Raw genomic sequence first — 21,891 nt, forward strand, 5'->3', positions numbered from 1 at the left:
GATCTACAAAAATGCAAAACCAAAACCACTCTTCTCACATTTTTTTTGTTTTGTTTTGAAAAGTAGTTATATTCCATTAAAAAAAAAGATGTTATGTTGGGATCCCTGGGTGGCGCAGCGGTTTAGCGCCTGCCTTTGGCCCAGGGCGCGATCCTGGAGACCCGGGATCAAATCCCACTTCAGGCTCCTGGTGCATGGAGCCTGCCTGTGTCTCTGCTTCTCTCTCTCTCTCTCTCTCTGTGTGACTATCATAAATAAGAAAAGATGTTATGTTAACATCATGGGTTTATTATTGTAATTTTAAAACCACTTAATGATTTTAAATGTCTCGGATCGGGGCACCTGGGTGGCTCAGTGGTTGAGCATCTACTTTTGGCTCAGGTCATGATCCAGGGTCTTGGGATCAAGCCTTGCTCCTCCCTCTACCTACATGTCTGCCTCTCTGTGTCTTTCGTGAATAAATAAATAAAATCTAAAAAAAATAAATTTCTCATATCAACTTCCAACGTAGTAAATATTGATAGCAACAATGCACAAAAACAAGCTCTTTGGGGGTCCCTAACAGTTTTTTTTAAAGATTTTATTTATTCATGAGAGACAGAGAGAGAGAGAGAGAGAGGCAGAGACACAGGCAGAGAGAGAAGCAGGCTCCCTGCAGGGAGCCCCGTGTGGGACTCCATCCCAGGACCCCAGGACCATTGCCTCAGGCGGAAGGCAGGCACTAAACCGCTGAGCCATCCAGGGATCCCCCCGCAGCAGTTTTTAAGAGTGCAAAGGAATACTGAAGCCAGAGTGAAAGAAGTGCTGGCTTACAACATTAGATGCTGTGTTGGGTCCAGCAAATAGAAACTGAGCATGTTCCACTGGCCAGGTGCTGAGGATCAAATGGTGTAAAGGCAAATGTGTTCAATAGCAAAATAAATTAATGGGGAAAAATTATATATTGTTCTGTGCCCTCAGACAATTGATAATACTTCTCTGTGCCTCAGTTCCCCTTCATAGGCTGTGTGTGGCCCAAGCTGGATGTCCTGGAGTCAAGTCTAACCTGTCTGTCCTTTGGCAAGTAACCCTCTCTGTGCCTCAGTTTCCCTATCAGTAAAATGGACATGATCCTAGCACAGCACCTACCTCACAGGAGTGTTGTGAGAGTCCAATGAGTTATGATTTATGAAGTGGGTCCAACAGTACTTGTTTGCTATTATTGAGTGGGGACAATTTGAGGGAACATACCAAGCTCCTTTCTGCCTCCACTGTGCTCCCTGCCTGGAGTGCTCTGTACCTTCCCATCCCTTCCCGTGGCTGGCTCCTTCTCATCCCCTTTGAGGGCCCTGCTCAAATGTCATGGCTGACCACAAGATCTAAAATCACCTTCAGCCCTCGGTTATGTTCTACTGGGTCAGGATAATTCTCTAAAGATCTTGTTCATTTATTAGTTTATTTGTTCACTGTCTCTCTGTCCCCCTAGAATGGACATACCACAGAGCAGAGATTAGAACTCTGAAATCAGAAGGACCCAAGTTCAGGGGCACCTGGGTGGCTCAGGTGGTTAAGTCTCTGACTCTTGACTTTGGCTCAGGTCATGATCTCAGGGTCATGGATTAAACCCCGCATTGGCTCCATGCTGGGTATAGAGCCTGCTTAAGATTCTCTCTCTCCCTTTGCTCCTGTCCCATGCTTGTGCATGCTCTCTCTCTCTCTCTCTTTTAAAAGGACCCAAGTTCAAGTTCTGCTTTGGCTGGATTCACCATGTGACCTTGGGCAAACTTTCCCTCTGATTCTCAGTTTTCTCATCTGGAAGGTGGGGAAAATAATGTCCATTTCACTGAGTATTTAATGATATCATGTGGCTATAGCACTCAGTGTATATTCTTAATAAGCACTGTAAATCACTATTGTTCTTATCATTTGAGGCCCTGATGCTTGTCAAGGCTACAAAGGCTTTAAAATCTTAGACTACAGTCTTAGGAGTCAAATTCAACTTCAGACCCAGGCTTGACCCCCTAACTTGCTGTGTGACTTTGGGCCAGTGTCTTCACATCTCTGAGTCCCAGCTTGCCCTTCTCTAACATGCGGCAATTTCTGCCCCATAGGGTGGCTGAGAAGACGCTCTAAGTGCTTACGAGCCCCAGCTCTGGATTCAGACAGAACTGGGTTTGGCTCCTATTTACTGAATTGAGTAATCATGTTAAGGATTTCACCTCCCTGTATCTGTGTCTTCTTCCATTAACCCTACCCACATTGGAAGAATGGCTGGTAGGGGGAAAGATATTAATTTGTTACTATTTTTTAAAATTTATTTCTGAATTCTGGAGATTTTAGTATGGAATTGGGATATCGGAAGATAAAACCAGGCATATAAACTGCTTAGAAAAATTCCTGGCAGATAGTAGATACTTAGTTTTTATACAAATAAATCAATAATCCACTAAAATATACTGTATCCTCATTTTACCACATCATAACTAGCAGCGGGTATTACCATTTCCCCCTCAAGATTTTGCCAATTTCCTGGGTGGCCATTATCACCTCAGGGGGTCAAAATTGCACATTCTTGATTTCAACAGTTGAGTAAATGAGGAAAAGAATGATGGAAAAAACCCGTGAGGACTGATGTGAGGCCTCAGGCTCACTTACCTGCTGTTGAGGTGGTCCTGGCAGGAGCGCACCTCATCTGAACTGGGGTGGCCTCCTTCCACCAGCTCCTGGACTGTGTGGTTCACATCCAGGACACGGCCCATCAGACTGTTCATCTCCTGGTCCAGACTCTCAAATCTGTAGGAGGATGGTCGTGCTCAGGCAGCCTGAGCCCTGGGGACCTGCCCACTTCTCAGCCTTCTCCTGGATTTCCTTCTAACTCTTAGGACCCTGTGCCAGCTCCTCCTCCTTCCACCTGCCCCCTAAATGTTATATTCCTCAAGGCTCTGTCTTGGGCCCCCTTAGCTTTCTCTCCCACCCTGCCTGAGCCATCCTATCAATCCCCACAGTCTCAATTCTTGTGACCCTGGTCTCATAACCCCCACATCTCACTCTGCGGCCTCAACTTCATTCCTTTTGAACATGTCTGCAACCTCAAAGCTGCCGTACACCTCCTTGGGGCTCCTCACAGCCTCTGTGATTCAAACCAGCATCAGCATCTTACCCCAAATCTGGTTTTCCTCTGGCCCCCATCTCAGGGGCAGCCCCACTATCCTCAAGGTCACAGTTCTGGGCTCCGTTTTGGACAACGCTTCTCCCCAGACCATTCGCCCCCATGGTCTAGCCACTTGGCCTCCTAGCCTGGCCAACTCCTGTCCCCTCCTACCTGGGTCCCCACCCCAGCTGCCTCTTTAGGCTCCCAGTCACCATCCTCAACCCCTCTAACACACCTTCTACATGGCAGCCAGGGAGATCTTTTTAAAGCTGGGTACAGTCCTCCCCTTTTTAAAACAATGCCCAAAACTGTGGCTTGGGTAATTAAGCACCAACCGAATGAATGAGTGGATCCATAAAAGGGGACATCCGTTCATCTCACAACTGTTACTAACTTAGCCAACAGAGGCATCAGTATCTCATGGGTCACAGGATAGTAAGTGCTATGAAGAAATGTCAAGCAGGGTGATGGAAGAGAAAATGACACGGTCGGAACTATTACACTAGCCAGCGAGGTGACAGTTGTGCAGGAGCTGTGGCAGTCCCAGGGGAGGGGCCAGGCTGGGGTGTCTCTGGAGAAGCTTCAGTTAATTTCCCACCAGGTGAACATAAGCTTCATAATAACAGCAAACGCTCCTGAAACGCTCCCTGCGCCCAGGCTTTTGCTAAGTGTCCTACAAGCACTCATCCCTCGGCACCCACGAGGTGGGAACTACTTACTACCGGTCCCATTTCCCTGGAACCCTGGCCCCAGCTGAGCAGAGGTGAGGCCGGTTGAACTAAGGGAGGCGAGACTTGCGTGCACGAGGAAGGGGCCCCGGGGGTCCCGCAAGGGCGCGCTCACCGGTGCTGCACCACCTCGACGTCGTCCAGCGAATCGGGCACGCGCATGGCCAGCAGCCACTGCTCCTTCTCACCGATCCACAGCTCGCACGCGTGCACTTCGCCAAACATGCGGTAGACCGCCAGGGCATCTCGCAGCCACTGGCGCCGCAGCGCAGCCACCTCGGTCACCTCGGTGAACAGCTGCTCCGCCTCCACCACGCGCACCTGCAGTGCCACCACCAGCGGCCCGGCCCCGCTGGCGCCCCCCAGTGTCGCCAGCTGACGCCGCAGGCCGCCCACGGGCCCGCGATGCGCCTCCACCTCCCCCGTGAGCGCGCGGTGCTGGCGGGCCAGGCGGCGGCTGGACGCCTCGTCGTGGCCGAAGTCGCCCGCGGCTGCTAGGCGGTAGGCGTCGCGAAGCCAGTCCAGGAGCCCGTCGAGGTCGGCGCCGAACTGGTGCAGCGCCCGCGCCTCCTGCAGCCGCCGCTCGCGCCGCGCCGCCGCCTCTTCCAGCCGCTGCCAGCGCCGCCGGGCGCTCGCCGCGCGCTCCGCCAGCCCCGCCAGGTGCACCGTGTCGGCGCCCGGGCCCACGGCGCCGCCGGCCGCAGCCAGCTCCTCGCCGCGCCGCAGGGCCTGCTGCAGCAGCGCCCGCCGCCCGCCCAGCTCGCCCTGCAGGATCTTGTGCTGCGCCAGGAGGCGCGCGGTGCTGGACAGGTCGTGCGCGCCGCCCGCCGAGCCCCCCGGGCCCGCCGCCCCGCCGCCGCCGCCGCCGCCCGCCGCCTCCAGGAGGCGCTCCTTGTCGCGGGCCCAGCTCTCGGCCTCCTCCAGCTCCTGCAGCAGCGCCCACAGGCTCCGCGAGGCCTCCAGCTCGGCGCGCCGTCGCGCCGCCTGCTCCTGCAGCTCCGCCAGGCAGCCGTGCACGTGGTTCACGCGGTTGCAGATGACCTGCGGATCGCAGGGCTGGTAGCCTGGGCCAGGAGAAGGGGAGGATCCCGGGTTGGCCACCGGCAGGGGGCGCCGAGACGGAGGCGCAGGCTACCTGCCCTGTCCTTGGCTAGGTAGGCCTCATGGGGTGCGAGGTTGCGCGGCCCCGCAGCCCTAGACAGGCTGTCTGGAGCAGGCGCCTTCTCTGGCTCCCCCAGGCCTCTCCTCTTCCTCCACCCCAGCCCTGACCCCTCTGCCTGTGTCCTCCCCACCATCCCAGCCCTGACCCCTCTGGCTATCACTGCCTGTTTTGTCACCCCCACTGGACTGGGAGTCGCATGAGGGCAGGACCTGGACTGGGAGCCCCACAAGGCAGGAGCCCATGAGGGCAGGGTCTCCGTCACACTGTGTCCCCATCATTGCCCAGCACAGTGTGGCCTGATTAAAACAGTGACTTAGGGCAGCCCGGGTGGCGCAGCGGTTTAGCGCCGCCTGCAGCCCAGGGCGTGATCCTGGAGACCCTGCCTGGATCGAGTCCCACATCGGGCTCCCTGCATGGAGCCTGCTTCTCTCTCTGCCTGTGTCTCTGCCTCTCTCTCTCCTGCTCTGTATCTCTCATGATTAAATAAAATAAAATCTTAAAAAAGAAAGAAAGAAAAAAAAAAAACAGTGACTTAGTACTGATTGAATGATGGGTGGAAACTGAGATTCAGAGAATCCTAAAATCTGTATATTTTAGGGTTAATTGTATTCCTCCAGGACTGGACCAAATGAAACATCTCTATTATTTTTATTTTAAGTAATCTCTACACCAAATTTAGGGCTCAAACTTACTACCCTCTGAGCCAGCCAAGCAACCGGAAATATCTCTATTCTTGAGTCATTTTCTGGGTTCCCCCTTTTATCCTTTGTTGCCTTATCTCTTAACTCCAGTGATGACCTGAACTCCCTTTTTTATTCAAAGAGTTCACCTTCCTCCTAGAATTCTGGTTTGTGACCAGAGAATTGTGAAAATAACTTAATGGCTCACAGCCAGCATTTCTTTAATGGAATAAGAATAGAATGAACAGAAAATATCAGGATGTGGGGCACCTAGGTGACTCAGTCAGCTAAGCATCTGCCTTTGGCTCAGGTCATGATCCCAGAATCCTGGGATCGAGTCCCACATCAGGCTCCTTGCTCAGTGAGGAGCCTACTTCTCCCTCTCCCTCTGCTGCTCCCCCTGCTTGTGATTGCTCTCTTTCAAATAAATAAAGTCTTAAAAAAAAAAGAAAAGAAAATATCAGGATGCAACACAGAAGGCAAGGGGAAGCATTGTTTCATAAAACCTTTGTGCCTGTGTATGCACATGTGCGTGTGAACTCTGGGTCAGGAGGTAAACGTATTTCTTAGTGGGTCAAAACACTGTGAGAGCCACTGCCCTAGATGGGATGTGCCATTTCCAGATTTCTGGACATTCACTGAAACTGACCCAAATACCAAAGCATCCAACTGAAAAATCAACAGCAACAAGGCATTCGTGTATCCAGGCCTGACTCTGGCATAACGTCATCTCATCCTCACAACCACGCTGTGGGGCAGTATCCTTATTAGCCCCATCTTACAGATGAAGAAACTGAGGTTCTGGGAAGGAAGCCACTTGCACAGGATCAGCTGAGAAGTGACAGATCAGGGAGGCCACCCTCTAAACCACATGTCAGGCAGCGCTGCTTCTCATCACCATAACATACCCCCCTCCCCAGCCTCTTTGCTGTTGGTATGGTGCCACTGGCTGCCACCAGGCATCGAGATCTCACAAGGAGAAGACAGAGGGAGCCTTCTAAGACAACATCCCTAAGGAGAAGGAGAGGGTCCCAACAGCCTCTCCTGAGGTTGGGACATGGGCTGAGCCAGGGTGGGCATGTCCTATGGGGCGTGGAAGGAAACTCCAACACTTGACCCAGCCTGTAAGAGTGAGAACCACCCCCTGTCTGCAAGCCAGACAGGCCCTGCCTTTTCTACTGATGCTTCAGGATTCCAAAGGGCTGTGGCTCCAGACACAGGAGTGCAACAGGTGCCTGGAAGCCTCTTAGCTCGATGGCTCTGGGCCTTTCCTTTCCTTTTCTTTTGCAAGAAAGCAAAAAGCAGTCTCGTCTGCACTCACAGCTTGCATACACGGTTTCGCAGGACAGCAACTTCAGGCAAGGCCACTCTGTGACCACGAGGGAGTGGCATGGAAACGAGACCCTCCCATAACTGTGTCTGAGCACACACAGAAAAGAGGTCACTGTGCAAGCCACAGAAGCCACCACCCATCCCCCCGCCCCAGCTCAGGTGAATGATGGCTGCCAATTCCTCTCCCCCCACCCCCCACCTGGACAACGATGACTAAGATGAGCCATCACCTAGTTATTCCCACCTCCTAGAAGTATTCAATCCGCAGCAAAACACACCGCATAAATATTCCCCAAATCACCTAACACAAGCCCACAACCTGTAACAAGCCCATCCTGACATCCTCCTGCTGAGAGGCCCCATGGTTCCCCAGGGTGTGTGCAAAGAGCCAACAACCCCAACTCAGTCTGACAACAGGGGGATTCCTGGTGGACTGTGACTGGAAGTTGACATCAGTACAATGACAACCTTTTTAGAGCGAGTCTTGGTTTTGCCTATCAGCATCCACCCCCTGCTGCTGGTAATGGCTTCCACCCTCCTCTTCCTCAGTCCAAGTCTTTGGAAAGAGCCGACCCCACTCTTGGCGCTGGGGTGGGCATGTCACATAGATGTGGCCAATTAGCTCACTGTAGGGCTTGGAGTTACAATGCTTGGCTGAGTGGAGGGGATGGAACCCCCAGTGGGGAAATGAAAGCTCTCCTTGAACCATTTGTCAGAAATATTGGGGCAAAGGGGCTTGTCTCCTGTTCGGTCCACTAAGTTGCTAGGATGTAAACATGGGGCTGAATAATCCCAGATTTACATAAGGGGAGGGACCGCCCATGAGTGATACAAACATAGATACGACAATCAGAGAGATGGAGTCTTCAAAGCATTATTGGACAATCCCTGGATCCAGCCATGCCTGAAGCCGAATTGCCCCGCCCTGGCTGGACTTTTAGTTACATTGGCCAAGACACTCCCCCTTTCCCCAGAAGCTAACTGAACCAAGTTTCTATTATTTGCTGCCAAACAGGCCCTGACTATATATTACCTTACACAGACGTTTTACAGCATTCACTGAGATTTGGCTGTGAAGGGCTTCGTTTTACACAAGTGCTTGATAAAAATGTAAATGTTACTGCAGAATCTCAAAGCAGGAAGGAGTCATGTGGTCTAACCTCCACCCAAGGCAATAATTTCCCCCATGATATCCCTGCTGGAATGTGAATCTATTTTGTGCTTGGATGCCTCCAAAGACAGGGAGCTCACTCCTTCTTACTGTCTCTTACAGAGTCGTTCTGCTTCTATTAGCTCCAGCCCTGAAAGTCTCCACCCTAAACTCACCCTGCAGCTGAGAGAAACGCAGGGCAGCAGCGTTGAGTGCCTCCACCCGCTCACTCTGGGCCGCGATGTCCCCCTCCAACAGTCCGTGCTTCTGCAACAGGTCCTCGGCCTCCACCAGGTGCTGCCCACACTCGCGGGAGAGCAGCTGAGCCTACAAGAGGGGGCAGCACTGAGCACATGTTTGGCCTTGGCCCTCAGGCCAGGCCCACTCCGCACTGTCCCTGTCTGGACTACTCTTCAGCTCCTCCAACCCATCCCTTGAACTCTGATCTCTGTCTCAATCGCCTTGTCCCTGTCAGCATCTCTCTCTCTCTCTCTGAGTGTTCCACCTCCCCTCTCTCCATGTTCCTGGGCTCTAGCATCTCCCTCCCTCTGACTCCACCTCTTTCTCACCTATGCCTTTCTGTCTCCATCTCTTCCCATCTCTCTCCCCAACCCTCTTCAGCTCCCCGACAACACTCAGTGTCTACAGCCCTGGGCTCCAGGTCCTGCCCACCTGCATCTCCTCCATCCAGTCCACCATGTACACCATCTCCTGGAAGATCTTCTGTAGGGCCAGGTTCTGCTCGAGCCGTGTCCGCCGGGCGCCCACCAGCCCGGTCAGCAGGGCCCACTGGCGCAGGACGCTGTCACGCTGGGCCGCCACACGCCGGGCATCGTAGTAGCCTTCAGCTGCCAGTGCCTGGGCCAGCTCGGCCACGCCCTGCACCCGCTCCTCATAGGCCGCAATGTCCGCCTCGATGGCTTCGTGCTTCTTCATGGCTGCCTCGACTGCTGGCAGCTCATACCCGAAGTTGTCCTGGGGCAGGGCAGGGCAGGGCAGGCCACGGGTGCTCACCCATGTTGCCCCAGCCATGCACCTGTTACCCTGCCCCTGCCGCACCAGCCCAGGTTACCTTGGAGACCAGCTCCATCTTCCTCGGTTACCCTGGAGACCAGCCCTGCACTTCTTCATCACATCTCTAGCCTTAAACTCATCACCCAGGAAACGGTCCCCATCCTACCACTGCCCTAGAGCCTGGGGACCAGGCCTACCCTTCCCTGTTACTTAGGAGACCAAGTCTATCCTCCCAAGTTACCCTGGACACCAGATACAACCTCCTCAGTCACTTAGTCTAATTAAATAGTCTCCCTATCCCTGAAGAGACTAATTCTGTCCTCTCTAGTTACCCTGGAGACCAACCTCACTCTCCTGTTACCTTGGAGATCTGGCCCGCACCCCTCCCCCACCGCTCACTTAGGAGACCAGCTCTCCCTTCCCACCCTCACTCGCCACCTAGGAGACTAATCCAACACTTCTGTCTCGCTTAGGAGAGGGAGACTCCCTCTCTGGTCCCAGGGCCACCAGCCCTGCCCCTCCCTCCTTTGCCCCCAGAGCCGAGCCCTGAATGCCGTACCTGGGAGACCAGGCGCTGGTTCTCATTCAGCCAGCTCTCCCTCATAGCCACCTTGTGGTCAAACCTCTGAGCCAGCAGTTCCAGCTTCTCCTGCCGGATCAGCTCAGCCCGCAGAGCAGCCTCCCGTTCGTGCTCTGCCTTCTCCAGCTGGCCCCAGGCCTAGGGAGATGGGAGGAGGCAGTCAGACCCCAACAACGCCCCCCACTTTGATGGCCCTGGCTTCTCTGTCAGAGGTGACTCCTAGCATTCACAGCACCTTCGTGTAAACTGGGGGAAAAATGTATTGCTCCTTCATGACACTTTCCTGCTGGAAGGCTGTCAGGACAAATACCCAATCCATGGCGTCTACAATATAAATGGCTCCCTTGAGCAGTGCACAACCTACACAACCGCACAGAGTCACCCTGCCTCTTCCCCATACTCTCAACTTCACCTTGTCGATATCCCAGATGCCACAGCCCTCCCGAGGCACAAAGAGGCGACGATTGCAGGCACGTAGTTTGCTCTGGATGCTGAAGAGCAGCACCTCCAGGTTCCCCTTCTCCTGAAACCTGAAGGGGCTTGAGCTCAGGAACCCCGCCTCCACACCTCCACTTGCTGCCCTCCCTCCTCAGCTGGGCCTCACTTGACTGGCTTCTCCAGTGTGCAATAGGCCGTGAAAGCCTGGAGCTGCTGCTGCACCCCACTCAATGAGTTGGCAAACTTCTGGTTGCTGATGAGGCCCACGGTGCGGTGGATCCAGGCCAGCAGCTCGGCGGCCAGCTCCTCATAGCGCTCAATGATCTTCCCCACCTCCAACACTTGGTCCAGGACCTGGCCCGGCGAAGGAAGATGGGGTCAGCTTCATCCCAGATGTGCCCCCAGGTGGTTCCCAAGCTCCCATCCACCCCTTCCCCTGGCTCCCCAAACCTTCCCGATCCGCTTCCCCTCGACAGCCAGAGCCTTCATCTTGGAGAAATAGTGGTAGAAAGACACCACATAGGTGATGATGGACTTCTCATCTGGAGCTTCCATGTTCACATCTGGGGGGAAAGGAGAGCGGGGAAGCATGACGGTGAGCATTATGACAGGGACTGGGAGGAGGGAGGGAGAGCCCACTCTTACTAGCTGTGTGACCTTGGGCAAGATAACTAAACTCTCTGTTCCTTAATTTTTGTATCTGCCAAATAGGGATCTACCTCATGAGATTAAACAGTACCCAACATATGCAAACCACCATAGAGAAACTAGCCATAGTTATTTCATACCACTCTACCTTCCACCTCAGGCCCTTTGCACATGCTTTTCTTTTTAAGATTTTATTTATTTATTCATGAGAGATACAGAGAAAGGCAGAGACACACACAGGCAGAGGGAGAAGCAGGCTCCATGCAGGGAGCCAGACGTGGGACTCGATCCCGGGACTCCAGGATCACACCCTGGGCTGAAGGCAGCGCTAAGCCACTGAGCCACCCAGGCTGCCCGCACATGCTGTTTTCACTATATAGAACAATGTTCCCTCTTCTGTGTGCCTAACTCCCACTCATCCTTCAGGGCTCAACTCACATTTCCTCAGATAAGCCTCCCTGTTCAGCCTGTGAAGAGTTGCCCCCCTCCCCCGTTAGTCTTCCTCGTGGCATCTTATCCTGGAACTCCTCCTGGAACTTATAATTTTCAATTAAATATTCATTTATGCGATCATGCCCTTATCTTGAGTTCAAGCTTCATGAGCACAAAGGCTGTGCCTGTCTTTTTCTTTTTTAAAATATTTTTTTATTTATCTTTGTAAAAATTTTATTTATTTATTTGACAGAGAGAGAGCAAGATAGAGCACAGCGGGGGGGGGGGAGCAGCAGAGGGAGAGGGAGAAGCAGACTCCCCATTGAGCAGGAAGCCTGACTGGGGGAGGGGGGGTGCTTAATCTCAGGACTCTGGGATAATGACCTGAGCCAGAAGGCAGCCACTTAACCAACTGAGCCACCCAGGCCCCCCTGTGCCTATCTTTTTTCACCATTGTTCTAGCCATGCCCAGCACACTGTAAGAGTTCAATAAATATTTGTTAAATGTATTAATGGTGTATGAGGTCAGAGGTCAAGGACATGGGCTTTGGAGGAAGCATGTGCTTGAATCCCTGTTCAACCACTTACTCACTGCATGTCCTTAGGAAATAGGCCTAACTTCTCTAAGCCTCAGTTTCTCCATTACAACAGTAAGGACAGTGCCTGCCACCTGGGAGCCCTATAAGTATTAGAAAGAATACCCTGGCCCAGAGGAGAAACTCAATGAATTCCAATGATCATTTTGATCTGCCCACTGAATGCACAGTGTTACACTTGGCCTTTTACTCTTCACCAACTCATGAAACTGACAGCCACCAAACACTATGTGCCAAGCAGGCACTGAGCACAGACTACAGAAGTCCCATTTGCTGGTTTGCAGTGTGATGCTGGGCAAGTGACTTCATATCTCTGAGCCTTTCATCTCTATCACTTTAAAACAGGATAGAGGGATCCCTGGGTGGCGCAGTGGCTTGGCGCCTGCCTTTGGCCCAGGGCGCGATCCTGGAGACCCGGGATCGAATCCCATATCAGGCTCCCGGTGCATGGAGCCTGCTTCTCCCTCTGCCTATGTCTCTGCCTCTCTCTCTCTCTCTCTCTCTCTCTGGGACTATCATAAATAAATAAAAATTAAAAAAAAAAAAAACAGGATAGATAAGTTCTATCCAACCAGGTCAGCGTGAGGATGAAGGGGAGAAGTTTCAATAAAATCCCTGGCCATGTGCTTGGCACATCAGATGCTCAGAGAAAGGGAACAGCTGTTATTCCAGAGACTGGGGAGATTGGTGTTGGCATGATCATGGATTAGGAGGGAAGCTGAAGTCAGGGGATGGGGATGGGGGATAATCTTGGGGGTGGGGCTGGAGCTAGGGAGGGAAGGGGGTTGGGCTTGGGGGAGCTCACTGGGGATGGGAGTGGGCGTGGGAAGGGGAGAGGGTTAAGGTGGGATTCAGGTTGGAGATGGAGATGCCAAGGAAGGGACTGGAAGCCAGGGAGGAGGAGGCATTGGAGATGAGGAAGGGGAGGGGCTAGGAGCTGGGACTTCAAGCGCCTTGGGTTTGGGATGGGGTTGCAGCAGGATGGAGTAGATGTGGGCATTGGAGTCAGAAATCCCCCCAAGAGTTAGTCGGGCTGGGGTTGTGCAGGGCTTACCCTCAGGGTCCAGCAGACGCGTCAGCCCCAGGTGCTGCTCAGCTGTGCGGAAGGCTCTCTGCAGGTTGTAGTTGGCATTGGACTTGGTGAGTTTGCTGAAGTCCACGAGATCGGGCCTGGGTGGGGACACAGAGTGGGCAGGCAGCAGGCAGGCTCCAGGGCCAGTGGGCAAGCAGGCAGAGAGCCACCATCCTTGTCTGAGCGCCGCCCCCCACCATGACGAGGGGCAGGAGGGGTGCCACCTGGCCCAGGGGAAAGGTGTGTGCCAGTACATGTCTGTGCATTCCTCTGTGGCTGTGACAACTGCATGAGGGCATGTGTACAATGACTTTACAACACACATGTCTACTTGAGCATGTTTCTAAACAGTATTATTACACAGCAGTTCAAAGTGTGAGGTCTACAGCCAGCCCATGGGGCTCACACTGCAGCTCGACTACTTCCTGGCTGTCAAACTGGGTAAGCTATTTTGTCTCTCCATGCCTCAGTTTTCTCATCTGTAAAGTGGAGATAATACTACTAGACTACTAGCATCTGTCTCACAGGCTCACTGAATATATTTTTTTAAGATTTTATTTATTTATTCATGAGAGACACATAGAGAGAGGCAAACATAGGCAGAGGGAGAAGTAGGCTCCCTGTGGGGAGCCTGATGCAGGACTCGATCCCAGGACTCTATCCCAGGACTCTAGGATCAGTCCCTGATTCAAAGGCAGACGTTCAACCACTGAGCCACCCAGGTGCCTCAGGCTCACTGAATATTAAATGACTTATTGAAAGCACCGAGAACAATCCCAGGCATACAGGAAGCGCTCAACCAATCTTGCCATTGGGTAGAGCTGGTGGGTTTCTGGCTGTGGGGGTCGGGCTGGGTCTCCCCAAGTGTATGGGTGCATATGCATGACAGGCAAGGCTTGTGAGTGAACATGTGTCTCTGGCAGAAAAGGCTGGGTTCCACTCCCACCACACTAGAGCATGTTTTTCCCAGGCTTGGGGCCTCAGTTTCCCTAATCTGTCATGTGGATGATCATGACATGGGGGCAATTTGTCTGGATACCCACCCCTCAGCCAATTCAGCGGCAGGCCGTCAGGTGTGAAAGGTAGGTGTGTAGGGAAACAGAAGGGGGGCTCTGGGGCTCCCCTAGAAGAAAGACTTTCTGATGAGAGGGGGCACTGTGCCCACACCAGAGAGGACAGTCCAAGGGGAGTGAGCTCTCTGCCCTGGGGGCCTGGAAGTAGCAGGCATGGGCTGTGTATGTGCATGAGTATAAGTGTGTATACACATTTGCATGATGGTACGTACGTGTGTTTCCATGCACACACAGAGTACATGGCCTGGATGGGGTTCTGCAGGGGTGTGTGCCTTGTATAAGTGTGAAGGGCGTGCGTATGAAGGGATGGGTCCTCGCATCTATGTGTGTCATCTGCATGCACACATGTACAGGCATGTGTGTACCCAAGGGACCCGGAGTGGGGGTGCAGGGCAGGGCCGGGCTGCGCCAGGTCAGTGGGTACCTGTGCCGGTGAATGAGCGCGTTGAAGGCCAAGCCATCCCTCCAGCTGGTGGTGAAATTCTGGATGTTTACCTCAGGGTAACTGGAAGCATAGAAAGGAGAGACAGAGGCAGAGATGGAGATAGTTGGGAGGAAAAAGAGGGAGGAAGGGAGAGAGAGAGAGAGATAGACAGGGATGGATGGATGGGAGGGTGGATAGATGGTGATGATGATAGATGATAGATAGATAGATAGATAGATAGATAGATAGATAGATAGATCAATTGAGGCAGGGAGATGGCAGGGAGATAGAAAGAGAGACGGAGAGAAAACAGGATACAGACAGAGATGGGGAAAGAAAGAAGGGAAGGGAGGAGATGAGAAGGGAGAGAGAAGGGGGGAGAGAGTAGGGGGAGGGAGAGATAGGAACAAGGGAAAGCAGACATAGAAGTAAACACAAGACACAGTGAAAGAGCCAGCCAGCCGGCCCCCAGAAGGCTGAGCACCAGAGAGCCCAGTCTCCATCCATACCTGCCCCCTCTTCCTCCCAGGGGCAGCTCTCCAGGAGCCCTTGAGTTCCAGGCCACGGCCCCCCCCAGGGCAGAGGGTGGAGAGCTGGGGCTCTTGGGGACTCCCCAGCAGAGCTACACAGCTCCCTTCTCAGCCCCACTGAAGGTACCAGAAGCCTGAACTCCTCACGGGAGCTGCCCGAGCCCCATTGTGCACACTCTTAGGCTGAGAGGTGGCTGCTTTCGGAGTGGGGGTCGGCCACAGCTCAGGAATAGGGCTGGGGTGTCCACATAGGTGCACATGAGGCCTCCTGAGGTGGGGGGACCGAAGGGGGCAGGATGGGGACCACTACTATCCAGCATGGTGCTCCGAGGAGCCCAAGTTGGACATTTGAACCAGACCTTCCAGATTGTTACAGGGGTTTATTTGTCAAGGTCAGAAGAGTTACCAGTTCACTAACTTCAGATGTAACTTTTGACCCTGAGGGCTTGGGCTGTCCCCTATACTCCAGTCCCAGAAGGAACCCTCAAGATTAGGTTAGGGGCCTGGTGGGGCAGGGGGAATGTGTGCTTACCCAGCTGTCTTCATCTGACACCACAGGAGCAGTGCATCCTTGGCTGAGCGGGTCTCTCTGTTGTCCTCAGTCTCGATTTTGATGACTTGAATCTGTGAGGAGACACAACATGGCTGCCGGGACCTGGAGGACACGAGCCTGGGGGCCACGGGCGTACCCTGCGGCCAGGGAGGGTGGTAGGTGACAGAGGAGATGAGGGAGGCAGCTTTGGGCTGGGGTTGGGGGTTCAGGAGGAGGAGAGTGGGATCTGGAGTGTTTTGCAATGTTTACAATTAGGGGAGGTAGTTGTGGACTAGGGTCTCAGTTTCTAGGGAGGCCTCCATACTTTGGTTTCTGGGCCACTTCCCTGATTCAAGCCACCATCATTTCCAGCCCGGGCTAGTGCAGTCACCTCCAGGCTGGTCTCCCTGCTCCTGCCCCTACAGTCTATTCTAATAGCAGAGAGGAACCCTGTGACCACCTGGATCAGATCACATGCCTCTCAGCCTCAAGACCCTCAGGGTGTCCATCTCACTCATGGCAAAAGTCAATTTCCCCTCAGGAAGTTTTTGACCTCATCTTCAACCTACTCTGGAGCAGCCTACTCTGCTCTAGAGACCTGCTGTCCTCTTCATTAAATCACTAGCATCCTCCTGCCTCAGGGCCTTTGCACTGGCCATTCCTTCCCTCAGGGGCCCACATGGTTCCACCCCAACTTGATGTCTTGATTCACTTGTCACCTCTCAGTGAGGGCTTTGCCAACCACTTTATTTTATCTTATTATTTATTTTTTTAAAAAAATATTTTATTTATTTATTCATGAGAGACACATAGAGAGAGGCAGAGACATAGGCGGAAGGAGAAGCAGGCTCCCTGCAGGGAGTCTGATGCGGTACTGGATCCCAGGACCCTGGGATCATGACCTGAGCCAAAGGCAGACCGTCAACCACTGAGGCACCCAGGGACCCTTATTTATTTTTTTTTAAGTTTTATTTATTTATTTGACAGAGAGAGCACAAGCAGGGGGAGCAGCGGAGGGAGAGAGAGAAGCAGGCTCCCCATTGAGCAGGGAGCCAGACGTGGGACTCAATCCTATGACCCTGAGATCATGACCTGAGCCAAAGGCAGCTGCTTAACTGATTGAACCCCAACCACTTTATTTTATTTTATTTTTTAAAAGATTTTATTTATTTATTCATGATAGATATATATATATAGAGAGAGAGGCAGAGACACAGGCAGAGGAAGAAGCAGGCTCCATGCTGGGAACCTGACATGGGACTTGATCCCGGGACTCCAGGGTCGCGCCCAAGCCAAAGGCAGGCACTAAACTGCCGAGCCACCCAGGAATCCCCCCAACCACTTGATTTTAAATCAAAGTATGTCTACTCAAATTTCACGTCCTCCTTTTCTGCCTTATTATCTCCTTGGCATCTATCATCATCTCTACATTTTCTTTATTCATCTGATTTACTGTCTCCTCATTGTGGACTGAATTGTGCCCCCCTCAAAATTTGTAAGTGGAAGCTCTGACCCCCAAACATCACTATATTTGAAAATTAGGCCTTTATGGAGATAATTAAGGTTAAGTAAGGCCATACAGGTGGAGCTCCAAAATGACTGGTGTCCTTATAAGAAGAGGAAGAGACCCCAAGAAATGTGCACACACAGGGAAGAGGCCATGTGAGGATGCAGAGAAGGTCGCCATCTGTGAGCCAAGAAGAGAGGCCTCAGTAGGAACTGACCCTGCTGGCAGCTTGATCTTGAACTTCCAGTTTTTAGAACTTGAGAAAATAAATTTCTGTTTGTTTAAGCCACTGAGTCTGGTATTTTGTTACAGGAGCCCTAGCCAACTAATGCTCTCACTAACCTGTAAAAGCTCCAGGACTAGGAGCACCTGAGAGGCTCAGTGGTTGAGTGTCTGCCTTCAGCTCAAGTCATGGTCCCGGGGTCCTAGGATCAAGTTCCCCATTGGGCTCCCCGCAGGGAGCCTGCTTCTCCCTCTGCCTGTCTCTGCCTCTCTCTGTGTCTCTCATGAATAAATAAATAAAATCTTAAAAAAAAAAAAAAAAAAAAAAAAGCTCCAGGACCACAGGATGTTTGTTTCCTGCTATATTGCACTTAGTAGGTGTTAATAAAGTCCTTAGTGACCCAGAATCTAAAGCAGGTTCAAGAGCCTCAAATGGGTATTTGAGACTTTGGTCCTGGACTCAAGAGCTGAGTTTGGCATTTGGATTCTAAGGGAAAAAAACTAGGTTCCCAGGAGGTCCCAACCTCTAGGGAAGGGCTCCAGCCACCAGCAGTGATCCCTCACCCCCAGTCTTGTTCCCTGATTTTGTTTTGGCAATACCCATGTCTGTCTCCAGCCCCCACCCGTCCCTTGAGCTCTATTCCCATGATCCAATGAACTGCTAAATGTTCATCCTGATGTCCTAGACCCTTTACCACCATCATGTCCCGAATTGTCCCTCAAACCCATTCCTCCTCCTTGGACTGTCTCAGGGTGGCCCCAGCATCTCCCAGTCCAGTTCCAGTCTCTTCCCTGGCCTCCCAGCCCCCAATTTTGACGACCACCCCCAATGCAAAGAGATCTGTCTAAATCTGATTATGCCATCCTCTTGATAAAACTCTCTAATTTCTCCCCATCTCAAACAGAATAAAATCTGCTGATCGCAGATCACCTAGACCCTGTCAACTCCTCTGACCTCATCTCCTCCCAGGTTCCCCCTTGCTTCCTATTCTCTAGCCATAGTGGTCATTCTATAACTCCAATATTCCAGCTCCTTCCTGCCCCAGTCAGGGCCTTTGCATATGCTGTGCCTCCTGCCTGGGATACTTTCTCCCTTCATCTTCATGTTATGCAACCACCAGCTTCTCAGAGAGCCCTTCTCCAACCAAGTCTAAAATCTCGTCAACCTGATATTTTGTATTCCTTTTACTGCCTTATCATAATGTATTCTTTTTTGCAAAGCTCTTACCTAGAGCTGATGCCTTTCTCATATACCTCCAGTTTAATTACTTAAGGGTTGGTTTATTGTCTGTCTCACCCACCACAACGTAAGCTCCATAAAGGCAGAAAGCTTGTTGATTAAAAAAAAAAGAAAGTAAAGAGAAGAAAATTTGTCCATTTTGCTTCTGAACAGTAAAATTGCCTGGATTTGAATTCCAGCTCCACTATCCAGCTGTATGACCTTGAACATATTATTTCTCCTCTCTGGCTTCACTTTCCTTACCATAGAATGTAATAAACGGTACCTAATTTATGGGGTTGTTGTGTGTATTAAATGCCAAGTGCTTAGAACAGTGCCTGGAATGGAGTAAAAAAACGTATAAATAAATTATCATAGTGACGGTAGTGATAATGATTGTTATTTTTATCATAATTTTCACCCCCACCACCTGGAATAGGATTCCCGCATCATACTGGGAAAATTTTTGAGATGAATGAATGAGAGTGGGAGATGCCCTCCTAAGGCCACACCTTGGCGGGGGAAGGCCGGGCAGGGGTCACTTGGGGATCACCTGGAAGCGCAGGATGATGGTCCAGACTAGCCCCAAAGTCAGCCGGTGGTTTCCATCCACGATGTCATGCGAGCCCACGTTTTCCAGGTGCACGCGCTGCTCCTTCAGGAACTGCAGCGCCTTGTCCACGTTTTCCAGCGAGTGGATCCTCATGCGACCGCGCGTGGGCCTCGGCTAGGGTGGCAGGCGCGTTGGGAGGTGGACAGCCCGGCCAAGTCCCCTGTGCCCCAGGCCTCACCCCTTCCAAAGACGCCGCCCCTCACGGCCAAGCCTCCTGGATGGCCAAGCCCAAGCCACGCCCCCCCGTCTTTTCAAAGACCTAGGACCCAATCCTTTTGAAGGAGCCCTGCCCCTTCCCAGAGCCAGACCCCTTTCAAGGGTCCGTCCCTTCGAGGCTTATTCTAGTTCCTGACCCCACCCACTCTACTGAAGCTCCGCCTCCGACCTGGTAGCCACACCTCTTAAGAAGCCTCTTAAGAAGCTGCAACTCGTCCCTCCCCCTGGATCTCTGTCCAGGCCCCCTCGGCGTGGCCCCCAGTTCCATGGCCACACACCCCCTGCCTCCCCGCCGGGCCCTTGCTTGGAGCCACGCCCATTCCCCCAGGTCTCCCCTCGTTTATTGCACTATTACTTCCAGGGGCGTTTGTTTCTGTTCTATAGCCGTGCCACTCACGGTTTCTGAGCTCCTTTAATAAATCTCTAGCTCCCTCAGAATCCCACCCTTTGCGATGAAGCCTCACCCAAGCCCAGAAATACAGCTGCAACCCACACAAGCCAGACTCATACCAGGGTCCTGTTTCGTTCCCCATAGTTCCATGACCCGGGCCTCCCCTCCCGATGACCACGGCACCCTCATCCATAGACCCCCTGCAACAGGGTCCTGCCCCTATTTTATAGCCAGACGTCTTGCAACAGCACTACTCCCCATCCCAAGCCCCGAGTCCGCAGGAACCGCGGCCTTCACGGTCCATGTTACCCGCGGCAGTTCCCAGCCACGCCCCCAGGCTCACCAGGCCCCGCCCCGCGCCTTAGCCCCCCCCCTGGATAACGGGGGCGCTAGCCCACCCGCCCTTCTGGGAAGTTAGCCGCCCGGGGTCACAGCCCTGCCCGGGATCCCAGGGCCGCCCCCCGCCGCCGGGCCCCGGGTCCCCTCACCAGCTGCTCCCCGGACAGCACTTCCAGGAGCCGCGTGAGCACAAAGCCGTCCCGGAGGTCGGCGTAGAGGTCCGCGATGTGGCAGCCAACGCGGGCGAGGTGCGAGTTCACCCACTTGGTGAAGGTCTTCTTCTGCACGGCCTCGCGCTCGTCTGAAAGACAGGCTCTGATGAGCCCCCGCACCCCTGTACCCGCCCCCCGCAGCTTCTCCCCAGCCCTCCACTCCCGCCCAGACCCCAGCTCTGCAACAACAGTCAGGGCTTGGCACCGACGGACGGCTCCTCCTACCTGGGACGCCCTGCCTACCCTTCCCTGCGCACCTGGAGACAGGTCTTAGAGCTTTCCTGAGATATCACTTCCACAAAAAGCCTTCCCTGATTCTCTCTCTCTCTCTCTCTCTCTCTCTCTCTTCCCCCCCCCCCAGAGATTTTATTTATTTACTTAAGAGAGAAAACACAAGCAGCGGGGAGGGGCAGAGGGAGAGGGAGAAGCAGACTCCCCACTGAGCAGGGACTCGGATCCTAACACTAGATCCCAGCACCTGGTGATCATGACCTGAGCCAAAGGCAGACGCTTAACCGACTGAGCCCCCCAGGCCCCCCAGCCTTCCTTGATCCTCATCCCAGTTGGCCCTATTCATGCAATCAATAAATATTTGACCACCTAGTATGTGCTCCGCACTGTTCTAGGCTCTGAGTATAGACAGAGGCCTTCCCTCCCAGAGCTCAGTTTAGTGGGACCCAGATAATACACTAGGGGGCTGTGGAAAGCTAAGGAGGGGGGCAGGACAGAATGAGAGTTGTGTTTCAGGAACACCTCTGGCTACTGTGGGGAGGGTAGGTCAGAGAGGGCAAGAATGGCAGCTCAGGGGGGACACTGGGGAAGTGACTCTCGAAAGAGAGGACAAATCAGGGCAGAAGCTGGAGATGGGGGAAGGGGACACAATGGAGAGTTAGTCACTGATGAAAAAATTAGACATGGCACTGACGAGGTGTGGGGGATGAAGAGGAAGGAATATGCTAGAAGGAATGCCCCCTCCATGACAAGGGACCATGTCACACACACCCTCGAACTCCCCACTCTGCGGTAGTTAGACTGCCAGCTAGATCCTGAGTCTCCCACATCCCTAGGGTGCATAGTAGTAGGCATGTGACTGCCAACGGGTGTGGGGGGAGAATGTGTACAACTCCTCAACTGCTGCCTCACTGACAAAAACATTGCTTGGAAGCCGCTCCTACTATCTTTTTTTTTTTTTTTTTTTTTTTTAAGTAGGCTCCACAACCAGCATGGAGGCCAAGGTGGGGCTCGAACTCACCACTCACCACCCTGAGATCAAGACCTGAGCTGAGATCAAGTGCAGTGCGGGATGCTTAACCAACTGAGCCATCCAGGGGCTTCTCTCTCTCTCTTATTTATTTTTTTAAAGATTTATGTATGTATGTATTTATTTATTTATTAATGAGAGACAGAGAGAGAGAGATGCAGAGACACAGGCAGAGGGAGAAGCAGGCTCCATGCAGGGAGCCCTACTCGGGATTCCAGGACCACGCCCTGGGCCGAAGGCAGCACTAAACTGCTGAGCCACCTGGGCTGCCCTCTCTCTCTCTCTCTCTCTCTCTTTTATAACAGCTTTACTATGAGCTATAATTCACATACTATAAAATTCACCCTTTCAAAGTATAAATTCACTGATTTTTAGTATTTTCACATCACC

The 21,891-nt window shown here is 52.7% G+C and overlaps 1 protein-coding gene across 2 annotated transcripts in view; it reads right to left on the reverse strand.

Moving 5' to 3' along the window:
• Positions 1-21,891, reverse strand: part of SPTBN4 (spectrin beta, non-erythrocytic 4) — a 76,257-nt gene that overhangs the window by 38,694 nt on the left and 15,672 nt on the right. For both annotated transcript variants that reach the window (XM_072777449.1, XM_072777455.1), the window contains exons 4-16: positions 20,178-20,329; positions 19,023-19,196; positions 15,522-15,613; positions 14,460-14,540; positions 12,945-13,060; positions 10,665-10,777; positions 10,381-10,568; positions 10,189-10,306; positions 9,756-9,914; positions 8,855-9,157; positions 8,359-8,509; positions 3,974-4,922; positions 2,635-2,772 (exon numbers count right to left, since the gene is read on the reverse strand). In XM_072777449.1, coding sequence (XP_072633550.1) covers positions 2,635-2,772; positions 3,974-4,922; positions 8,359-8,509; positions 8,855-9,157; positions 9,756-9,914; positions 10,189-10,306; positions 10,381-10,568; positions 10,665-10,777; positions 12,945-13,060; positions 14,460-14,540; positions 15,522-15,613; positions 19,023-19,196; positions 20,178-20,329 — 2,734 coding nt within the window. The remainder of the gene's footprint in view (positions 1-2,634; positions 2,773-3,973; positions 4,923-8,358; positions 8,510-8,854; positions 9,158-9,755; positions 9,915-10,188; positions 10,307-10,380; positions 10,569-10,664; positions 10,778-12,944; positions 13,061-14,459; positions 14,541-15,521; positions 15,614-19,022; positions 19,197-20,177; positions 20,330-21,891) is intronic.

This window comes from Canis lupus, chromosome 1 (assembly GCF_048164855.1).
Source record: "Canis lupus baileyi chromosome 1, mCanLup2.hap1, whole genome shotgun sequence".
NCBI classification, from domain to species: Eukaryota; Metazoa; Chordata; class Mammalia; order Carnivora; family Canidae; genus Canis; species Canis lupus.